The sequence below is a fragment of the Lissotriton vulgaris genome, unplaced genomic scaffold (assembly GCF_964263255.1).
Source record: "Lissotriton vulgaris unplaced genomic scaffold, aLisVul1.2 SCAFFOLD_2005, whole genome shotgun sequence".
Lineage (NCBI taxonomy): Eukaryota > Metazoa > Chordata > Amphibia > Caudata > Salamandridae > Lissotriton > Lissotriton vulgaris.
Window position 1 is genome coordinate 260,330 of NW_028250942.1, and position 18,243 is coordinate 278,572.

At 48.0% G+C, this 18,243-nt stretch overlaps 1 protein-coding gene across 1 annotated transcript in view; it reads left to right on the forward strand.

The window, feature by feature from the left end:
* The window catches only part of LOC147663075 (small ribosomal subunit protein mS27-like), a 439,048-nt gene that overhangs the window by 242,642 nt on the left and 178,163 nt on the right, over positions 1 to 18,243 (forward strand). The window contains exon 8 of the mRNA XM_086950700.1: positions 227 to 329. Coding sequence (XP_086806826.1) covers positions 227 to 329 — 103 coding nt within the window. The remainder of the gene's footprint in view (positions 1 to 226; positions 330 to 18,243) is intronic.

Consider the following 18,243-nt stretch of genomic DNA (forward strand, 5'->3'; position numbering starts at 1 on the left):
AGAACTATATTAAGGTTTATCAATTTAACGGAGGTAACCACGACTGAGAACTGTTTTAACAGCTAAGTAGTGTTTTTTCTTTCCATCAGGTCGTCCCATATGTACTCCCCTTTTGCTCTGAAAACAAGCCTAAGTAAAGCCCAGGCAGAGTTTATACTCTGAGTGTTCTTTATAATCGTGCATAGCATGTGCTTAGCTGATTTCTCTTCTTTTACATATATTTCAGTGGGAAGATGAAAGGAATATTGGAGCATCTTTGTTTCTCACAGGCCTGGAACAGGAAAATACAGTTGGCTATAGCTCCCAACTGTATGGACTTGCTTTCCTTGGTAAGTTACAGATCAAAAACTTTAATTTTTGTTTTCTTTTTAAACCATTTCTAAGTCACATACTGTTCTCTACTGTCAAAGCTCTTGTTTCGTAAATTGTCTTTAGGACCATGTTTGAAGGCCTGGGCTAGATCTCGACATGCATGGCTACTAGGAAGTAATCACATTCCCTCAGAAAATGCTCATAGAACATATAAATGATTGCCCCTTCCCTCTTCCTAAAATATGAACAAGAAGGTCTTTAAGAAAGAATCCCTCATTAGCACTGATCGTTTCGAGAAATAACCACAAACCATAGTCCGATTGTTGTACTTTAGTTTTGCACTACCCTTCTTGTAGCTCGATCTCCCACCCATGCCCAGATGATCCAGATAGGTTTTTATTTGTCTAATTTTCCACCACCTTTGGCTCTGATGTGACCACAATCTGTCTGCTGTGGGATTGTATTGAGTCATGCCAAGTACAGCTGTGCCTTACCAGATATTGTGTTTTTGGGGGTGGATCCAGCCACACACTAAAATGTCTGTCATTCTCAATGGCAGTTGCACGGCTCCTCGTCTAAAGCTGTGCTATAATGCTGAGGTTTATAATAAGTCTGGCTCTAAGAGGTTCTGGTTGGTTGAAATGGAGGACCCACGGTATGATTGTCTACCAGTGCACTGAAATGCACCTGCTTGACCTGGATGATTGGAGTTCATTCACTCCTTTCCTACGACTACAATTATATCATTATAGTAGTGACACGCTGGTAATCAACATCACTGGAGGCAAAGAAAAATCACAGCCATAAGAGAGTCTCTGGGCCATTTGGAATACCAGCACAGAGAGGTGTCTCGCAGTGCCAGGCGGATTGTGGTGACAGGAAGAGCTGAGGCAGAATCCGACAAAGACGACAGTGCGAGCGACTCCATTCTGCAATCTCAGCACAACGTCTTCTTAGTAAATTCTGGCTTTAACACAGAGGGACAAATGCATTGATGGCTGTGGGCATCCAAAGGCTTCTCTTCTTGCCGAAGAGTAGGCACTTCCTTTTCTTTACAAACAGTGAAAAACGCTCAAAGTTGATGATAATTTGCTGAAGGTAAATAAATTAAGGGGAGAAAAAGAGAAACGTGATTTCCGCACTCCTAATGTCTTTACATCAATGGGGCACTTGACGAGCACCACGAGGAACATGAAACTGGTGGTAAGGTACTCTCTGAAGGGAAGATGATGGTGGCAGGATTGAGTGACCTTCAAAAATCCTCTAAGTAACATCAGTCACAATGGTGGCTGTGAAGAAGTTGCTGAAGCAGTTTAAGATCTGTGGGACAGAAAATAAGAAGTGCATGCGCAACCGTGAGGGACTGGTTTGTGTGTTGATGGGGGACAAGCTAGACACCAGATTGATGTCAGTTTATTGAAATAATTATGAAAACGGTGTATGTTCTTCAAGCAGAAACGCCTACTTCAGGAAAATAAAACGCTCAAAATCGGACTTCTTCCGCCTCCAACTTAACCAAGCAAAGAACCGCCCGAGAAAACTGTTTGAGCTAATCAAATCGCAATCCAAAGAGCTACCACAACCACTCAACACTGGGAGTGTGGTACCCTCATGTGAAGACTTCGCTGCTTTCTTTATCCAAAAAACCGACAAAATAAAAAGCGATCTCCTCACTGACGCAAGCCTCTACTCCAAACCCAAATGCCCAGCACCCGTTGAACCAAAAAACAATGCGACATGGTCAACCTTTGACACATATTCGGAAGTAGAAATTGGCAAATTACTCAGCACCCTGAAACCTTCCAATCACCTCACGGACCCCCTCCCTGCCTTCGCAGTAAAAGATTTTACCCCACTGATTCTCCCTCTCTGGACTAAAATCATCAACAGCTCTCTCCAACAAGGAAGCATACCTGACTCCCTCAAAGTTGGTCAGGTCACACCTCTACTAAAGAAACCAACAGCCGACCCCGCGGATCTCAACAACTACCGTCCCATCACCAATATCCCCACTCTCGCCAAACTGCTGGAAAAATGTGCACAACTACAATTGACTAAACACATTGAGCAATTCGATCTCCTCAACCCTCACCAATCAGGTTTCCGAGCAGGACACAGCACAGAAACGGCCATGACTCACATAATTGACGACGCACTTCAAATGCTAGACCAAAATGACACCTGCCTCCTCATCCTTCTCGATCTCTCCTCCGCATTCGACACCGTTAAACATGAGAATCTAATAGAACTACTAAACAAAAGAATGGGCTTATCTGGAACTGTCCTCAAATGGTTCACTTCCTTTCTCCGCAACAGGACGCAGAAATTCAAGAGCAACAACCTGATGTCCACGCCAGTACCTGTAACGCTAGGCGTCCCCCAAGGATCTTCTCTATCCCCAACTTTGTTCAACCTAGTCATGGAACCGCTCACCACTCTGCTACAAGAATCCAATGTACACTTTCACATGTATGCCGATGACACCCAACTCTACCTCAAACTGCAATCTCCCAATGACATCCTGCTCCTGAACTCAACGATCAGATGCACCCAATCCTGGCTTGCCGACAATCACCTCAAACTCAATGCCCTGAAAACAGAGTTCCTTCTGATCGCACCTCCAGCGAAGATAACCACCACTCAACATTGGCTTAAACTCCTAACCGCACTCAATGTCCAACCCACCATCGTGGAATCAGCAAAATCTTTAGGCATAACACTCGACACCAATCTCAACATGCAGCAACATGTCAGCAAAGCTACAAAGGGAGCGAACTTCCAGATCAATACTCTGAGGAAACTTAAACCCTACCTCCCAGCCAAAGACTTCCAAACAGCGGTGCAAGCACTAGTCATCCCACGAATTGAATACGGCATCACCTCCCTCTGTGGACTCCCACTAACTACAACCGCACCACTAAAAGCATCTCTAAATGCTGCAGCGAGACTTATCACGGGGTCAAAAAAGCACTCCCACATCACCCCTGACTTGAAATCCCTGAATTGGTTGCCGTTTGAAGCCAGAATACATTTGAAAATAGCCTGCATGACACACAAGGCTGTACACCTAAACTCACCCGGCTACCTTGCTCAGAAATTGACAATCTCTGGGGGAACCAGAAACACGAGAGGCGCAAACAATCTTCTGCTGAAACCTCGAAGATTCCGGAAGGAGAAAACATACAAGCGCTCTTTCTCAGGAATGGCGCCTAGGATTTGGAACTCACTCCCTCCCGAAACCAGGCTTCTCTCTTCCACTACACTCTTCAAAAAAGAAGTAAAAGCTATCCTCATGGCTAAATTCACCTGTACTACTATCTCGAACCCTATCAACACCCTGCGATGATCTTTATTACTTGCTTGACCCCTTATCTATTTGTACGAGCTGTCTTATCACCCACTTGATTGCTTTGCAGCCACCCAATTGTATCATTTGTATTGTATGATCTACTGATTTACTTATTTGACTTTGTTCCCTCACGTTCCCTTCTGTACTCTGTGAACTATCGACCTACCTATTTGACTTTGTTCCCTCATGTACTCTTCTATGTAAAGCGCTCTGATATCTGCAAAGATCTTGTTCGCGCTATATAAAACTCTGAAATAGAAATAGATGTCAGTTTATTGAAATAATTATGAAAACGGTGTATGTTCTTCAAGCCATTGGAAACCAAAGTAGAGTCCCTGATGAATGTGACTTGGAGCACCTCTCTCAGACTGCTTTGGACACCCCCCCCCCCTTCGAAAATTGAGAAGAGACAAGACACGTTTTGCAGCAAGAAGACATGGGACTGATATCGCTGCCAGGTTAAGGATTTAGGGTCATCAGGACTCTTTTGGAAGAAAGTTGAGGGAGCGCACACTACTGGTCGTAATGGGAACCTGGGCTGCAGCCAGGAAGTCTGACCTTTGCTCGTCTTGAGTGATGGCTCATCAGTCCCTCACCCTAACCCAGGCAATATTGTTGGGAGGCAGGAACTGAGGATACCGAAGATAGTTTTTTTTCCAGAGTGTACGGTGTCCCCTATCGTTCACCACAAGACTGAGGCTAAAACCTGGAGGTAGTGTTTACATGAGTCTGAACCAGAGTGCCCCTGTGAATTTCATATGTCACACGCTCCTGAGGCTGCGGAGAGAGTGCCCAGGGTAGTTCCCCATAGAGTTGTTTCCTTTGTAGTTTGTTGCTGGCACTTGCCCTTTTGGTAGGCTCGCCTTGCGTTATTTCTTGATGATTTCAAGTGGCACATCTACAGGAACAGAGAATGTATCATTTATTGTGGGGTAGTTGAATGTGTTTTGGGAGCTCTGACCACACACACTCTCTCTGCTCGCCCTTCTCCGGTCTTATGGAACGGTTTTCCTGATCTAAGAGGGCTGTTCTTGTGTTTTATTTTCATGACCGTCTATCATATGTTGAATTGAGTTATTGAGTCTTACTATATATTCCCTGTTGAAATGTGCTATTGTTCTTGCATTGTGTTGTGCATTGTGTTGTGTATGTGTGCGATGCCAAGCTGTGTCTTTTCTGTTCTCAAAAGTGATTTTAAATTAGAACCTGAGATACAGAATAGGTTTAATAATTATATTGGCTAGCAATGCTCTGTCTCATCTGTCTGTCTTACACACTTCTAACTGAGGTCATAAGGTGCAAATAAGTTAAATCACTAGTCATCCAGATGCTGCACATGAATTTGTCAAGCTTTTTTTTAACACAATATCCTTGTGTGTAGCGGTTCTCCTTGTCAGGGTGAGCAGTCATTTCTGTTTCTAGAGTGGATTAATCTTTTTAAGACAGTCGGTTCCATTGATATTATGCGATGCACATTGAGTATGTTTACATTTGACTTTGTATTATTGTTGCATAGGAAAAACTGAGTCTGCACCACCCCCACCTCGGGGGGTGGCACCCTTAGTTGCATCTCAGGTGGGAGCTACGTTCTTCTGTTTGGTGCCCTGGAAGCAGTTCCAGGAAGAGGGGCAGTCGGTGACGTCATCAGGGCGCGCAAGGCTTCCCAGACGCAGATAAAAGATCGAACAGGTCCTCTTTGTCACCTCCAGAGACTACCGAAGACTGATCGGCAGTACCTATCTTTCCCGCCAGGACCGCCAGTCAATGACATGCTGGATCCCGGTCTTTGTGCAGTGCGGTACACCACCTTTGACACTGCTATTCACACGCTGCAGGGGTTGGGGAAAGGGACCTTGATGACAAAACCTGATATTGAGGCCGCCTTCCTCCTTTTACCGGTACATCTGGACGGCATTCGTTGGCTGAATTTTACATTCGAAGGGTGTTTCTTTGTTAATCTATGCCTACCAATGAGGTGTTCTATCGCTTGCTCTTTCAGTCGTTTCCTGGAGTGGGTGCTTAAAGATCTGGTGCAGACAAGGACATAGTGCACTACCTGGACTACTTTATGTTTTTGGGACCTCCGGGCTCGCCAGCTTGTGAGAAGGCCTTGCTGGGCTTCAGACAATTGGCTCAGCCCTTAGGACTTCCCTTGGTGGAGGATAAGACAGAGGGTCCTGCCACTTGCAAGGCTTTCCTGGGTATTGAGATTGATACAGTAGCCGGGGTGTGTAGGCTCCCACAGGAGAAAGTCTCAGCATTCAGGGTTTCCATTGACTCCTGTCTAACTGCCAAGAGAGTTACCTTACTTCAACTGCAGGTGTTAGTGGGGCAGCTACATTTTGCACTTAGGGTGATACCCATGGGCAGGGCCTTTTCCAGGAACATTTCGAGGGCTATGACTGGGTTGCAGGCAAAACACACCACACTAGATTATCTTCAGAGGTAAGGGAGGATCTGCTCACCTGGAAGGGGTTCTTGTCCCATTTTAATGGTACACTGCTGTGGCAGCAATCAGCACAATCCAATGCGGAGATCGAGCTCTATACGGACGCAATAGGCAGCGTAGGGTTCTTCGCAGTCTGTGGCACTAGTTGGTGCATGAAACATTGGCCAACGAGGTGGGTGTCCTCCAGGCTGACTCGCAATGTGACATTCCTAGAGCTATTTCCGATCATGGTAGCGTTGCACATTTGAGGGCCTAAATTAGCTAACCAAAGAATAGTGTTTTGGTCAGACAGCATGTCTGCAGTGTTAGTGATCAATAATCAGACTATAAAATGCTCCATTGGCTACCAATTTGTGAAAGGGTTAAATTTAAGTCGCTATGTATTGTTCACAAGTCCCTGCAGGGGAACGGACCCCTCCATTTTAGGGCATTTTGTTCGCCCCTAAAATGCCACTAGATCGCTCCGTTCCGATCATGCCAATCTGGCAATTGTTCAGAGAGTGAGGCGGACGCGGACTGGGGGTCGCCGTTTCTCAGTGAACTCCGCGACCTTATGGAATGCTCTCCCATCCAGGATTCGGATGGAGCCGAGCCATCCGAAGTTCCGAAAACTCCTTAAAACCTTTCTGTTTCCCCAGGATCCCTAGACACTGGTACTGTCCCTGGCATTCCTTGTTCTATAGCGCTGGGACGCTCTCGGGCAGCCATGTGCTCTATAAATCCACTTTCATTCATTCATTCATTCCTAGTGCTTCGTTTGCTGAAGGAGCTCATCCGTTGCTGCCTCACGCGTAATGATTACTTTACTGCTAGGCATGTGCCAGGTGTTGACAATGCGGTAGCTGATGCCCTGTCACATTCTAAGTTGACAGAATTACGAGCGCGGTGGCCTCGTGCAGACAGGAAGATGACTGAATTTCCCGAAGATTTGTGGAAGCTTGGTGCCCCATTGCTTCAGATTTGATAGCGGCTTCATTGGCCCCCAAAACTAAGCGTTTTTATTCTTTTTTCCGGCTCCTGCTAGCAGGACCCTGGAGCATTGAGCTCTCCCTTTTTCAAGGGTTTATTGAGTTTTTGTGCACTTTTGGTGTTCAAAAGTGTTTCAATTTGTGTGCTTGCTTTTTTCTTCACTTCTGTGTATTTGTTCAGGCTTTTTAGGGCTCTAAAATGCCTGCCCTCTTCGACAAGTGCCCAGAATGTGGAAGAAAGAAGTCAAAGTCCGATCCACACGACGTCTGCATCCTCAGTCTCCCTGCTGCACATGCCCCTGAAGAATGTGACATCTGCTAGAACTTTTCAGCAAGGACCCTGAGGGAAAGGCTGAAGAGCAGGCTGCAAGGCCTAGAGGAGAGACGACTGCAGGCTGCAGGTGGGTCTGGGCAGGCTGGGAAGGCTCCCTCTGCTTCGGCCTCTGGGGGGCTCCCCAGAGGCAGGAAGCCCAGCAAAAGGTCCCGGTCTCCGTCGGCGTCGATTGCATCGACGACGACGTTGAGAGGGATGACAAGGGTGTGTTCCCCATCTCCCCGGGGCTCCGGGTCGAGACAGCGTGAAGGATCGACATCGAAGGGCCTGGGTAGGCCGCCATCGAGATCACCGTCGACTGATTCTTCGTCGTCGATGTCAGCGTCGAGCCATCGACGTCGAAGAAAGAGCAGCAGGCGTCGGCGCTCGCCGTCGAGGCGATACCGCCGGTCGCCGTCGAGAAGACGGTCGGCGTCAAGAAGATCCTCGACGTCGAGGACCTCGAGAAAGCGGTCGGCGTCGAGAAGGAGTCGAGGCTCGTCGTCGAGGTTCGTCGTCGAGGACTTAGCGTTCGACGTCGCAGAGGCGGCGTTCAGCGTCAAGAAAGAAGCGTTCGACGTCGCGGAGGTGGCGTTCGACGCCCGAGTTGCGGAGGCGACTTTTGACGCCGGAGAAGTGACGCTCGGCGTCGAGAAGAAAGAGATCAGCGTCTCGGAGACTTTCCAACTCTCCTAAGCGGCGCAGAAGGAGTTCTGGCACCAGAAGTCACGCTGGATCTGGGGGAGGACGCCGGAGACGGCGATCACCGACTGGAGGGGCTGGTTCGCAGTCCCCTCCTCCGAAGAAGTCACCGGGCTCGGTGTACTCGGTGGTTTATACACCACCTTGGCCGAAGACGCCCCAACCTCCTCCACCTGTACCTAAGGAGGCTCCTCCCAGCAATCCTCCTCTTCCACCGCTTCCGCCATCACGGCCACTACCACCTCCGTCTCCTCAGTCCGTCCCTCGGCCGGAGGTACCTCCTGTTGTTCCGCCGAGGTCAGTGTCGCTGCCTCACCTCCCTACACCGCCTAAGGGGACGCCTAAGCCAAACACCCTGGATAGGCCACTGAAGACGCCTCCGCAGAGACCTGTGGAGCGTCCACGAACTGGGAGGTCGCAATCTTGTTCCAGGAGGAGGGAGCGATCGCGGAGTCACAACAGGTCATTGACGCGGTCGAGACGACGCCACAGGAGGCCCAGGTCCCGTTCGCATATGGGGTCTTCAGAGACCAGGGACTATTCACCGACATTGTTGAGGTCTCCAGAGACAAGGGTGTCACCGGTTGACAATCTTGTGTCCTTCCATGATGTCCTGTTGATGGGTGCAGCGAAGTTGGGCATCTCGTTGACGGTGCCCACGCCCAAATCATTGGTGATCTTCGAGACGCTACACCAGAAACATCTGTCTCGGCCATTACTACCACCGGTGCCGGGCCTGGAGAATCCGGCCATGGACCTGTTCCTCATCCCGGCGGTGACTAAGGCGGCCCCCTCGAGACTCCAGAAGAAATACCGGGCTCCCGACTCGGATCCGGCTTTTCTGAGGGTGGACCCTCCGCCAGACTCGGTGATAGTGACGGCGGCTCGGAAGCAGCATGCCACCACTCAGTCATCCACAGTCCCACCAGATAAGGAATCTAGATGGCTGGACTCGGTGGAGAGGAAGGTTTGTGGGACATCGGTGACTTCCATGAAAGCGGCGAGTTCCACAGCCTTATTAGGGCGGTATGACCGAGCCCTCTGGGAATCCCTCCAGCATTTTGTGGAACACCTGCCTCGTGACGAGAGAAAATTTCCAAGAGGTGGTGAATGAGGGGATGTTGGTGGCGAATCAGGTCATCAGTGCTGCAGCTGATTCTTCCCTCCTGGCGGCGCATGGGTACTACAATGGAGTTAACCACCGACGACACACCTGGCTCCGCCTCACGTCGCTGAAGCCTGACGCACAACAAAGGGTTGCCAATTTACCATTCTCTGGCGAAACCCTGTTTTGGAAACATGCAGATGACGAAATGGCCCGCATTAAGGCGGAGGCCGAAACGCTCACAGCTGTGGGTCTGGAAAAGCCCAAGGATACCAAGAAATCTTACCGCCCGTTCCAGAGACGGTTCGGTGGACAGTTCAGAGGGCGTGGCCAGACTTCAGGACAGCAGCAGCAACAACAGCAGCAGTTCTGAAGCCCTTTCCAGAAGCCAATTTAAATAGAAAGAAAGAACACCCTGCCTCAGGATATAAAGGCCCTAGCTAGAGGGTCCAACAAATATATGTAAAGGGGTGATTAGCCTAGGGGTTGACACTACACACAAAACAATCACATGGTCAAATCAAAAATAGACTGTACAGTTCATGTTTAGAAATATATATATTTTTTATTTTTTAAGGATAACAAGGATAAAAATATAGAGTTTTTTTTGTATCCTGAGGCAGGGTGTTCTTTCTTTCTATTTAAATTGGTTTCTCCCCCCTACTACCTGCCCATATCCTAAAGCTACCCTTGGGGAACCCCCTTCTTTGTCTGCCCTTTCCAGAAGCGCCAGAAAGGCAGAGGCGGCCAGCAGTCGGCAGCAGCGACCAAAGGCCCGGCCGGGTCTAGGCCCTGAGCGTTTACTTCCCCTGCATCCGTTACCCACTCCGGTGGGGGGAAGCGTTCAATTTTTGTCTGGCAGAGTGGAGAAAAATTACTCAGGACAAGTGGGTGCTGAATATTGTTTGCAATGGATACAGTCTTCGGTTCACCAGCCCGCCTCCATCAATTCCTCCGGTCGGCTCACAGTTTCAACTGCACGAGCTCCAGGCGGAGGCCGATATCTTGTTAAGGAAAAGGGCAATAGAAGACGTACCTCTGTCTCAAAGAGGAAGAGGTCTGTACTCCCGGTTCTTCCTTGTTCGCAAAAAGGACAAGAACGAGTTCAGGCCCGTACTGGATTTGCGACAGGCAAACAAGTGGATTCGCAGAGAGAGGTTTCGCATGCTGTTGTTGCATCAGATTTATCCTCAGTTGCAACAGGGAGGCTGGCTATGTGCTATAGACCTACAAGATGCGTACTTCCATGTGCCCATTGCACACAAACACAGGAAGTTCCTGCAATTCCAAGTCGGCACCAATCATTATCAGTACACAGTACTCCCATTCGGACTGAAGTCTGCACCCAGAACATTCTCGAAGTGCATGGCAGTGGTAGCAGCACACCTAAGGAAGAACAAGGTGTTTGTCTACCCGTACCTGGACGATTGGTTGATCAAGGCCTCCTCCTTCTCGGAAGCTCAAGCACACTTCAAGAAGACGTGCGTTCTCTTGTCGCAGGAGGTGCAGGCGATCTGGCAATGGCTTCTGGCCAGAGGACTGACGATAACGGCTACCCATCTACCAGGTGTACAGAATGTTCAGGCGGACGCACTGAGCAGACAGATTCAGGAAAACCACAAATGGGCCATAAACGACGAAGCACTAGGAGAAGTCTTCGCAAGGTGGGGGACTCCAGACGTAGATCTGTTCGCCACCGCCGAAAACAGCAAATGCCGAGACTTTGCCTCCAGGTACTACCAGCAAGGGACGCTGGGGAATGCGCTATGGATCAACTGGTCGAACAGCTTTCTGTACGCTTTTCCACCCATTTCCCTGATTCCGGCGGTACTCATCAAGCTGTCCCAGTCCAGGGCGCGGATGATCTTGATTGCCCCGGAATGGCCCAGGCAGTGGTGGTTCACGGACCTGCTTCACCGGTCTCTCCTTACTCACATATGGCTGCCGTGCGGGCCGGGCCTTCTCACGAAGTTCGGGGGGCAGATATTGCACCCCAACCTCTCGTCTTTGAGTTTGGTGGCATGGCTCCTGAGATAGTACAATATGGCCATTTGAATCTGCCTGAAGATTGCATGGACATACTGAAGGAGGCTAAGCGACCTTCCACTCGGACTTCCTATGCTTACAAGTGGAAGAGGTTTTGCATTTGGTGCAGGTCTAAGAATTATGACCCGACGACGTGTAAGGAAGATGTCATCCTTCCATATCTTCTGCATCGGGCGCAGTCTGGCCTTAATGTTCATTCCATTAAGGTTCATCTTGCTGCGCTGACTGCCTACAGGAAAATGCCCTTCACAGACTTCCTTCTTTCAGATCCCTGTGATCAAAGATTTTTTGGAAGGCTTGAAGAAAGTGTTCCCTCCTGTCCGGCTTCCTCCGCCTTCATGGGAATTGAATGTGGTGCTGACCAGATTGATGAAGGAGCCTTTTGAACCTATTCATAAGGCTTCGTTGCAGCACCTGTCCTGGAAGGCGGCGTTCCTCGTGGCCATCACATCGGCCCGCAGGATGAGTGAAATTCAGGCGCTGTGTTGCTAGGAACCTTATACTGTATTTCATGCTGCTAAGGTTGTTATGCGTACTCACCCTAAATTTCTTCCAAAGGTTATATCTGATTTTCATGTTAACCAAACCATAACTTTACCTATGTTTTTTCAGAATCCTTCCTCTCCAGCGGAAAGGTCGCTGCATTCCCTGGATGTTAGGAGGGTGTTTTATCTGGATAAGACCAAGGATATTCGTAGGTCAGACCAGTTGTTTATCAATTATGGGTCTTGCTACCTCTAAACAGTCCATCTCTAGGTGGATTGTGTCCTGCATACAACTGTGTTACCAAAAGGCTAATAAGACCTTAGGGGGTAAACCTAAGGCTCATTCCAAGAGGGGCAAAGCTGCCACAACTGGTTTGCTCCGTAATGTTCCAATTGCAGAAATCTGCAAGGCGGCCACTTGGAAGTCGGTCCATACCTTTGCTAAGCATTACTGCCTGGACACTGATGCCAGGGCAGACGCTCAGGTTAGGCAGGCTTCGCTGCGAAATCTGTTCGCACAATAGTGGTGTTATTTCTCGTTCTCCACCGCTGCTTTGGTGTGGGGATGGGCTTGCCATTCTATTCACTAGATTATGACTATACACAAAGATCCCCTACTACAGAAGGAGTAGTTTCTGTCCTGTAACTCCAGTTCTATAGTAGGGGTATCTCTGTTATAGTCATAAGCCCCCATATCCCCGGTGGAGAGAGAGATTCATGTAAGGAATGCTACAGGTCTGGCGTGTTACGCCTTCAAAAAGAACTGAAAGTAAGAGGGACCTGCAGTGCATTCTGGGATACTGTGAAGTTCTGGAAAGTTCTCTTAAAGGCACAGTATCCTGTTCTGAGCCACATAATGGCAGCCTATGGGGCTTGTCTGTCCATGTCTTCCTCTCTATCATTCTAGAGGGTTTTTGCTGCTGAAGCCAGGGAAATCTGGACAGACTTTGCTGTTTGTGGATTTTTTGGTGGAATTTCTTGTTGAAGTACTGGACAGTGTAGCCTGGTGATATAGGCTGCATTATCTGTCTTTAATTCTCTCTTAAGTGTCTGTGCAGTGCTGCATTTTTCGACACTTTAAGAGATTATTTTTGATTGCTCCGGGGTCCACGCACATGGACGGGACTATCCACTAGATTAGGACTATAACAGAGATACCCCTACTACAGAACTGGAGTTACAGGACAGAAACTACTCCTTCCCTGCTCACTGCTGCTGAACCAGGGCTGCGTCTCGACACAGGGAACTTCTGAGCTCTTCAGGGTAACAGGGCAGAGTTATCCATTTGTGCAGATGCATCTGTGGGAGAGTGTGTCTAAGAGTTTGTGTGTATCAATGTGTGTCTGAACGCGGCTTTTGAGTGTGTGCAGTGATCTTTTTTACGTGACAGTATATGTATGTGTACATTAGGGTGTGGATGTTTTAGCGTGTGTAATTGGATGCGTCTTTGGGGCTGTGAGTGTGCGCCTGTGCGTGTCTGTGGATTAGTCTACTTATTTTTGTTAATGTTATGTACAGGGGCACTTTTTGAAAGCCTTGCATGCTCCATCTCTTGTGGATTTAATGTCAACTGATTTACAAGTCCATGTCTGCAAAAGCTGGAGTGGGCAGTGAATGCACTGTTGCGAACAGGCAATGGAATTCATTCCTGTGTGCGGCCACCAATTGACATAAAAACACTTTGAAAGGATAATCCACACATAAGGGCCAACATCACCTTTATCTACCAAGGGATTGATGACTCCCCCATTCTTACATTGTGTCCCCTCCAAATTCTAGCGCCCTGACGCCCAGAAATGCTGTATTTTGATGTTCCCAGCTAGGTTCACGCTTTATAATTAGCAACATAATCTTTATGCAAATCCAGTATTGGTTTTACGTTGACCACCTACTGGGTGTTACAGCAGTAGCAGATTGTGTTCTCCTTTCCCTGTGTTTGCACAAGGTCTGCTCTTCATGGAATCGCAGAATGTTGTGACACTCAAGAAATGGTGCATCCGACCATGAAAGATCAGAAAATGACCAGGCTCGGCCCGTTCCATCCACAATGTAAGCAATTAAAGTGCTTTCTAGAGTTATTAACTTTTCTACTTGACATGGCGGCTTTCGTTACATCAATTTGCTCTGCTAGCCTCACAGTAGAAATGTATCATCCCCGTGTCAGATATTAAAGGATTGGTAGTGTTCAGCGCATTACCAGATGTGTTCACTCTCCGAGGCTGGACTGCTCCAATGGAGCAGGGTCAAGACTAATTTGCATATGTAGTAGAATTAGAGGGCATGGAATGGGAACAATACCACTTAAAGGAATGATTGCCACCACTAATTGTGCAATATTTTCCTTTTCTGTATTTGTTTAAGCCTGATGAAGTACACATGTTTGGACAGTTGGACAGAGAGGGGTTGCATAGAACCAAACCTCCTTTTCTGCTTTTCGCAACCTCAAGGTATAAGGAAGGACACTGATACTATTTTATTTTTACAAAGTAGTTAAGGCCGTGATTATGTATGTGCTCTTTCACAATTGTTTAATTAACCTTCTGGTTTTCTCAAATTTGCTTGAAAATGCACCATTTGCCCACCCTTTCTTTCACATTTTTCTTGGGGGAGGATACCCCCGAACCCCTGTTATGCCGGTCTGGCACCCTGGCTAGGCTCAATTGCCATACTGCACTCAGCCACAACTTTTACGCCTCACCATTTTCAAATGTCACCAGCCGCCACTGAGATAGGCAGTGACAGACACTCTGCAGGCCATCTCTCGGCTGTTTGTGGCTTGTTTATGGTCTGCTGGGCCGGTTTTACTGTTGCTTTCTTTGATATTAAAACACACATTGCCTGTCATAAGCTGAATCCAAGCTGTCTCCCATACACTTACTTACACGTCATGCCTTTACAAACAAGGGCCACTTTTAAAACTATTTAATGCACAAATCGGGGGGCACTTTTATTTGGGGGCCAGGGCCTATTTTCTGTCCTAGTCCGACCCTGTTCCCTGTCGCTGGAATGACTGGGTTAACAGAATATATTCCTCTTTAATGTGATAGCCCTCATGCAGGGCTTTAAGTGGGATGAAAAAACTGGGAAGGTCTCAACGGGGCGTGGGCAATGTAATAAAGGGCGTAGTTTAGAAACACCTAAGCCAAAAACCTGTGCTTAGCATAGTGTGCCGCCGGACTTGTATTTTGCTGTTTCTGTCATGTCATGCAGATATATGTTACAACAAGTAACATCATACCTACAACAAGACAGTACTATTGGCTTTGTCGATGGTTGTTAACTACTGAGATAAATAAGCAGCAACTGTGGTTTGTATATAATATTGAAAAGCTTGCACTTAAAGCCCTGGTGACACCACGACAATGTTGCTGCTCCTGAGCTTCAAAACGTGAAGGGGGAATCCAAAGAGAACATGTCTGTCTTTTAAGGATTTCCTTTCCCATACAACGCTCACCTGGCATGACGACATGCCGTAACGTCTCCACTAGTGTGAAGTGAGTTGTATGAGCACGCGAACATCGATGTGCCTGCTGTCACTGCAGTCGGGGGGAAAATGTACCGCCTGTGCCAGGGCACAAAACAGAGCCCGATAAAGACCTGTTTCGAGGCCTCCCTTAAAAAACTGCCGGTGCTCAGCACCGGAGAGGCCCAGCCCACTTAAAACCCTGCTGTCATGCCAATGATGGTTTAAAGGCCTCCGTGCTACATAGTTTCCGTGGAGCGGTCCGGGTTGTGGACGGTCGAGGGTGCAAAGAAGCCTGCGGTTGCACTCGGACGGATGAGGCAGACAGATTTGCACAGTGACATCCTAAAGATGATGATTTCGTCTGACTGTTCCAGTCAAACAGAACAACCTGTCTGAACAGGCAGGAAGGTTGGAATGCCCTTTGAAGTCACTCATTATGCACGAAGCTGACCAATGACCTCCACGCCTGACCCCGACGCAGATATTGATTCTCGCTCCACATCATGGCCTGCAACTCTAGATGAAATGGCCGAAGGCCTCGCTCTTCCGGAAACACATTTAGCGTCTGCCCGTGTGAACCACGTGCCAATCACCCCATGACTTTGACACTCATTGCCTAAGAGCAGCGCACTGCCAGTAATGCTTCCTGGAACAAGCGAGCACTAGCGGCGCTGACCTCCATGAGAGATGTCTGTGGCCGCGGCCTGGCCTGCAGCACTGCGGCGGCTAAATGTATCCACTGCCAATAACCCTGTCTGCGAATTGTATGCTGTGCATTCTGTGCGACGGCGTCATGTGCAAGGGAGGGGAATACGGTCACACTTTGTGGCCCCCCTCCCAGACATTTTATTTTTAATGGAACAGATATGACTCCAGTTGACCAAGTAATGTAATCTAAATATTTACTTGTTGATAAAAAAATACGTTCTTTCTAGTTAAAAATCTCCCACCACAGACATTTCTGCTGCCCCCAAGTTTAAACTCTTAGGGGCTAGCTAGGGTATTGCTGGTTGGGTGGGTCGGCAGGTCCACTGGGCCACCAGAGTTTCTTCTTCTGTCGCCCTCCCCACCCCTCTATCAGAGGGATGCCCCCCAAGTTAGAGGTCCTCGCTGTGTCAGTGGGGCGCTCTTTGTCGAAAGATCATCTGCCGATGCCGCAGAACTGAGTACCGGTGCATTAGAACTGAGTCCCGGCCAGCCACTATATTGCTGCAAGCCACTCAACATTCTTTTTAATTATTAAGAAACAAACTTGAAAGAATGGGCCCTGGGAGTCAGTGGCGCAAGCTCCTCGCCTAAACAGAATTGTCTTCCCCCACTGTGATCCGGCCGTCTGTGACACTTGGGCTTCCAGCTCTAAGGTCCCAAGTCTGAGAGCCAGTTAGGTCCTCTACCCCAGAAGCGTAGTGGTTTCCCTTTGAACCCTGGCGCTAGCTAGGAAATTAGATACATGTTTAAAAAGTGACCACATCACATTGAGACGATTTTGACTGCAGTGTGGCTAGTCATCTTGACAATAGCCTTGCTTTCTTTCGAGGCAGTTCCCTTCCTTATCGCAGAGAATGTGTGTTGTATAATGCCAAGTTGCCCACTGATCCCATGTGGCACACCTACTAGCAAGAAGCCGTGACTCTGCCCGTCTTAGGGTGGGGATCGAAATCTATTCAGAACGACCAAATAGCAAGGCCATTAGGTTGGGCATTGGCTGCCAGCCTTTTGGCTTTGTCAATGTTTGTTGTGTCATGGATTTCTAGAAAATTTTAGTGCCAGGAAGCTGTTGCGTCCTCATCAATTTAAAGAAAGTATTGGCTAAAAAAGTAAAACTATTTTGGGCTCAGAAAGCACACACTGATAATAGTACCTACCACTGAAAGGAACTACTTTGTGTGTGGATGTGCTCGTGTGAAAGGGCAGAAGGCCGCCACACCCATTGAAGTTAGCCAATAGCTGAAGAGGGCTGCCCCATCGCCCCCACGTTCTATGCTATAGTAGGCAAAATACAAGCTAAGCTTTTCTTTGTGGCCAGATGAAGCAAGGGTCAGTGGACCAATCGCTTCCACAATCAAACCCCTCAAAGAGGCAGGTTCTCCAAAAGAGAGCAGGGCAGGATCTGACCTGCTTTGGAGAATTCTCTCCCCCCGCACCCCCCCCCCCCCCCCCCCCCCCCCAAAAAAAAGGAGTCGAAATAGCGAAAATGGCAAGAGAATTGGGTAGAACCAACTTGAATGCAGGAAGGTTTTCTGATAAGTACCCAACCATCTTCCTATGTAAGAGTAGGAGGCATGCAGGCATAATGTGTGCATTATTAGCAGATGATTACCTCAGCTGTATGGGTACTGCACACAACATTTACATTTACATTGGAGATTTCAATATAGTATTCTGTGGGTCCCCAAGCTATTTTGGTCGTCCGCTGCCTCTGGTTTTCTCCAAAACCGAATCTCTCCTGATCGATTGATAGGTACAGACCTGGAAGAGAAGCTGGCCATATCCTGAAAATGTTTGCGTCCCTGGGGTTTCCTTATCAATCTTTTCCTTGAAGAACACTAGGACAATGGCCAAGAACTGATGATAAATCTCAGAGAATTCAACAACTGCTCGGAGTTTCGCTACTTTAAGATGGAGGCAATACATCAACTCAGGGGCATTCTGAGACAAGTGGATTGCGTGGTGCTTTTGGACCTCAGAGATACATCCCCATCTTGAGACTGTACTTCAGTTTCTGAAGTTCATCTGGAGACAGCATGTGTTTAAATTCATGGCTCTCTATTTTCTGGCTTTCTTTGGAGCCCTGGTGCTTTACAAAGGTCCTAAAATTGGTGATGGAGCTCCTCAGGGCTACGTCTCATCATACATCTAGATAATATTGTGCTAATGGATCGATGCCCCAAGAGGCTAAGCAACGAGCTGCGAACTCCGGTCTCTCTGTTGGAGGGACTGTAATACATTATGAATAGAACTAAGACGTTGATAATTCCCTCTCAAGATTTAACATTTTTAGGTTTCATTATAGAATCAGTAAAATAAAGCATCAGTCTCCCACCGAAG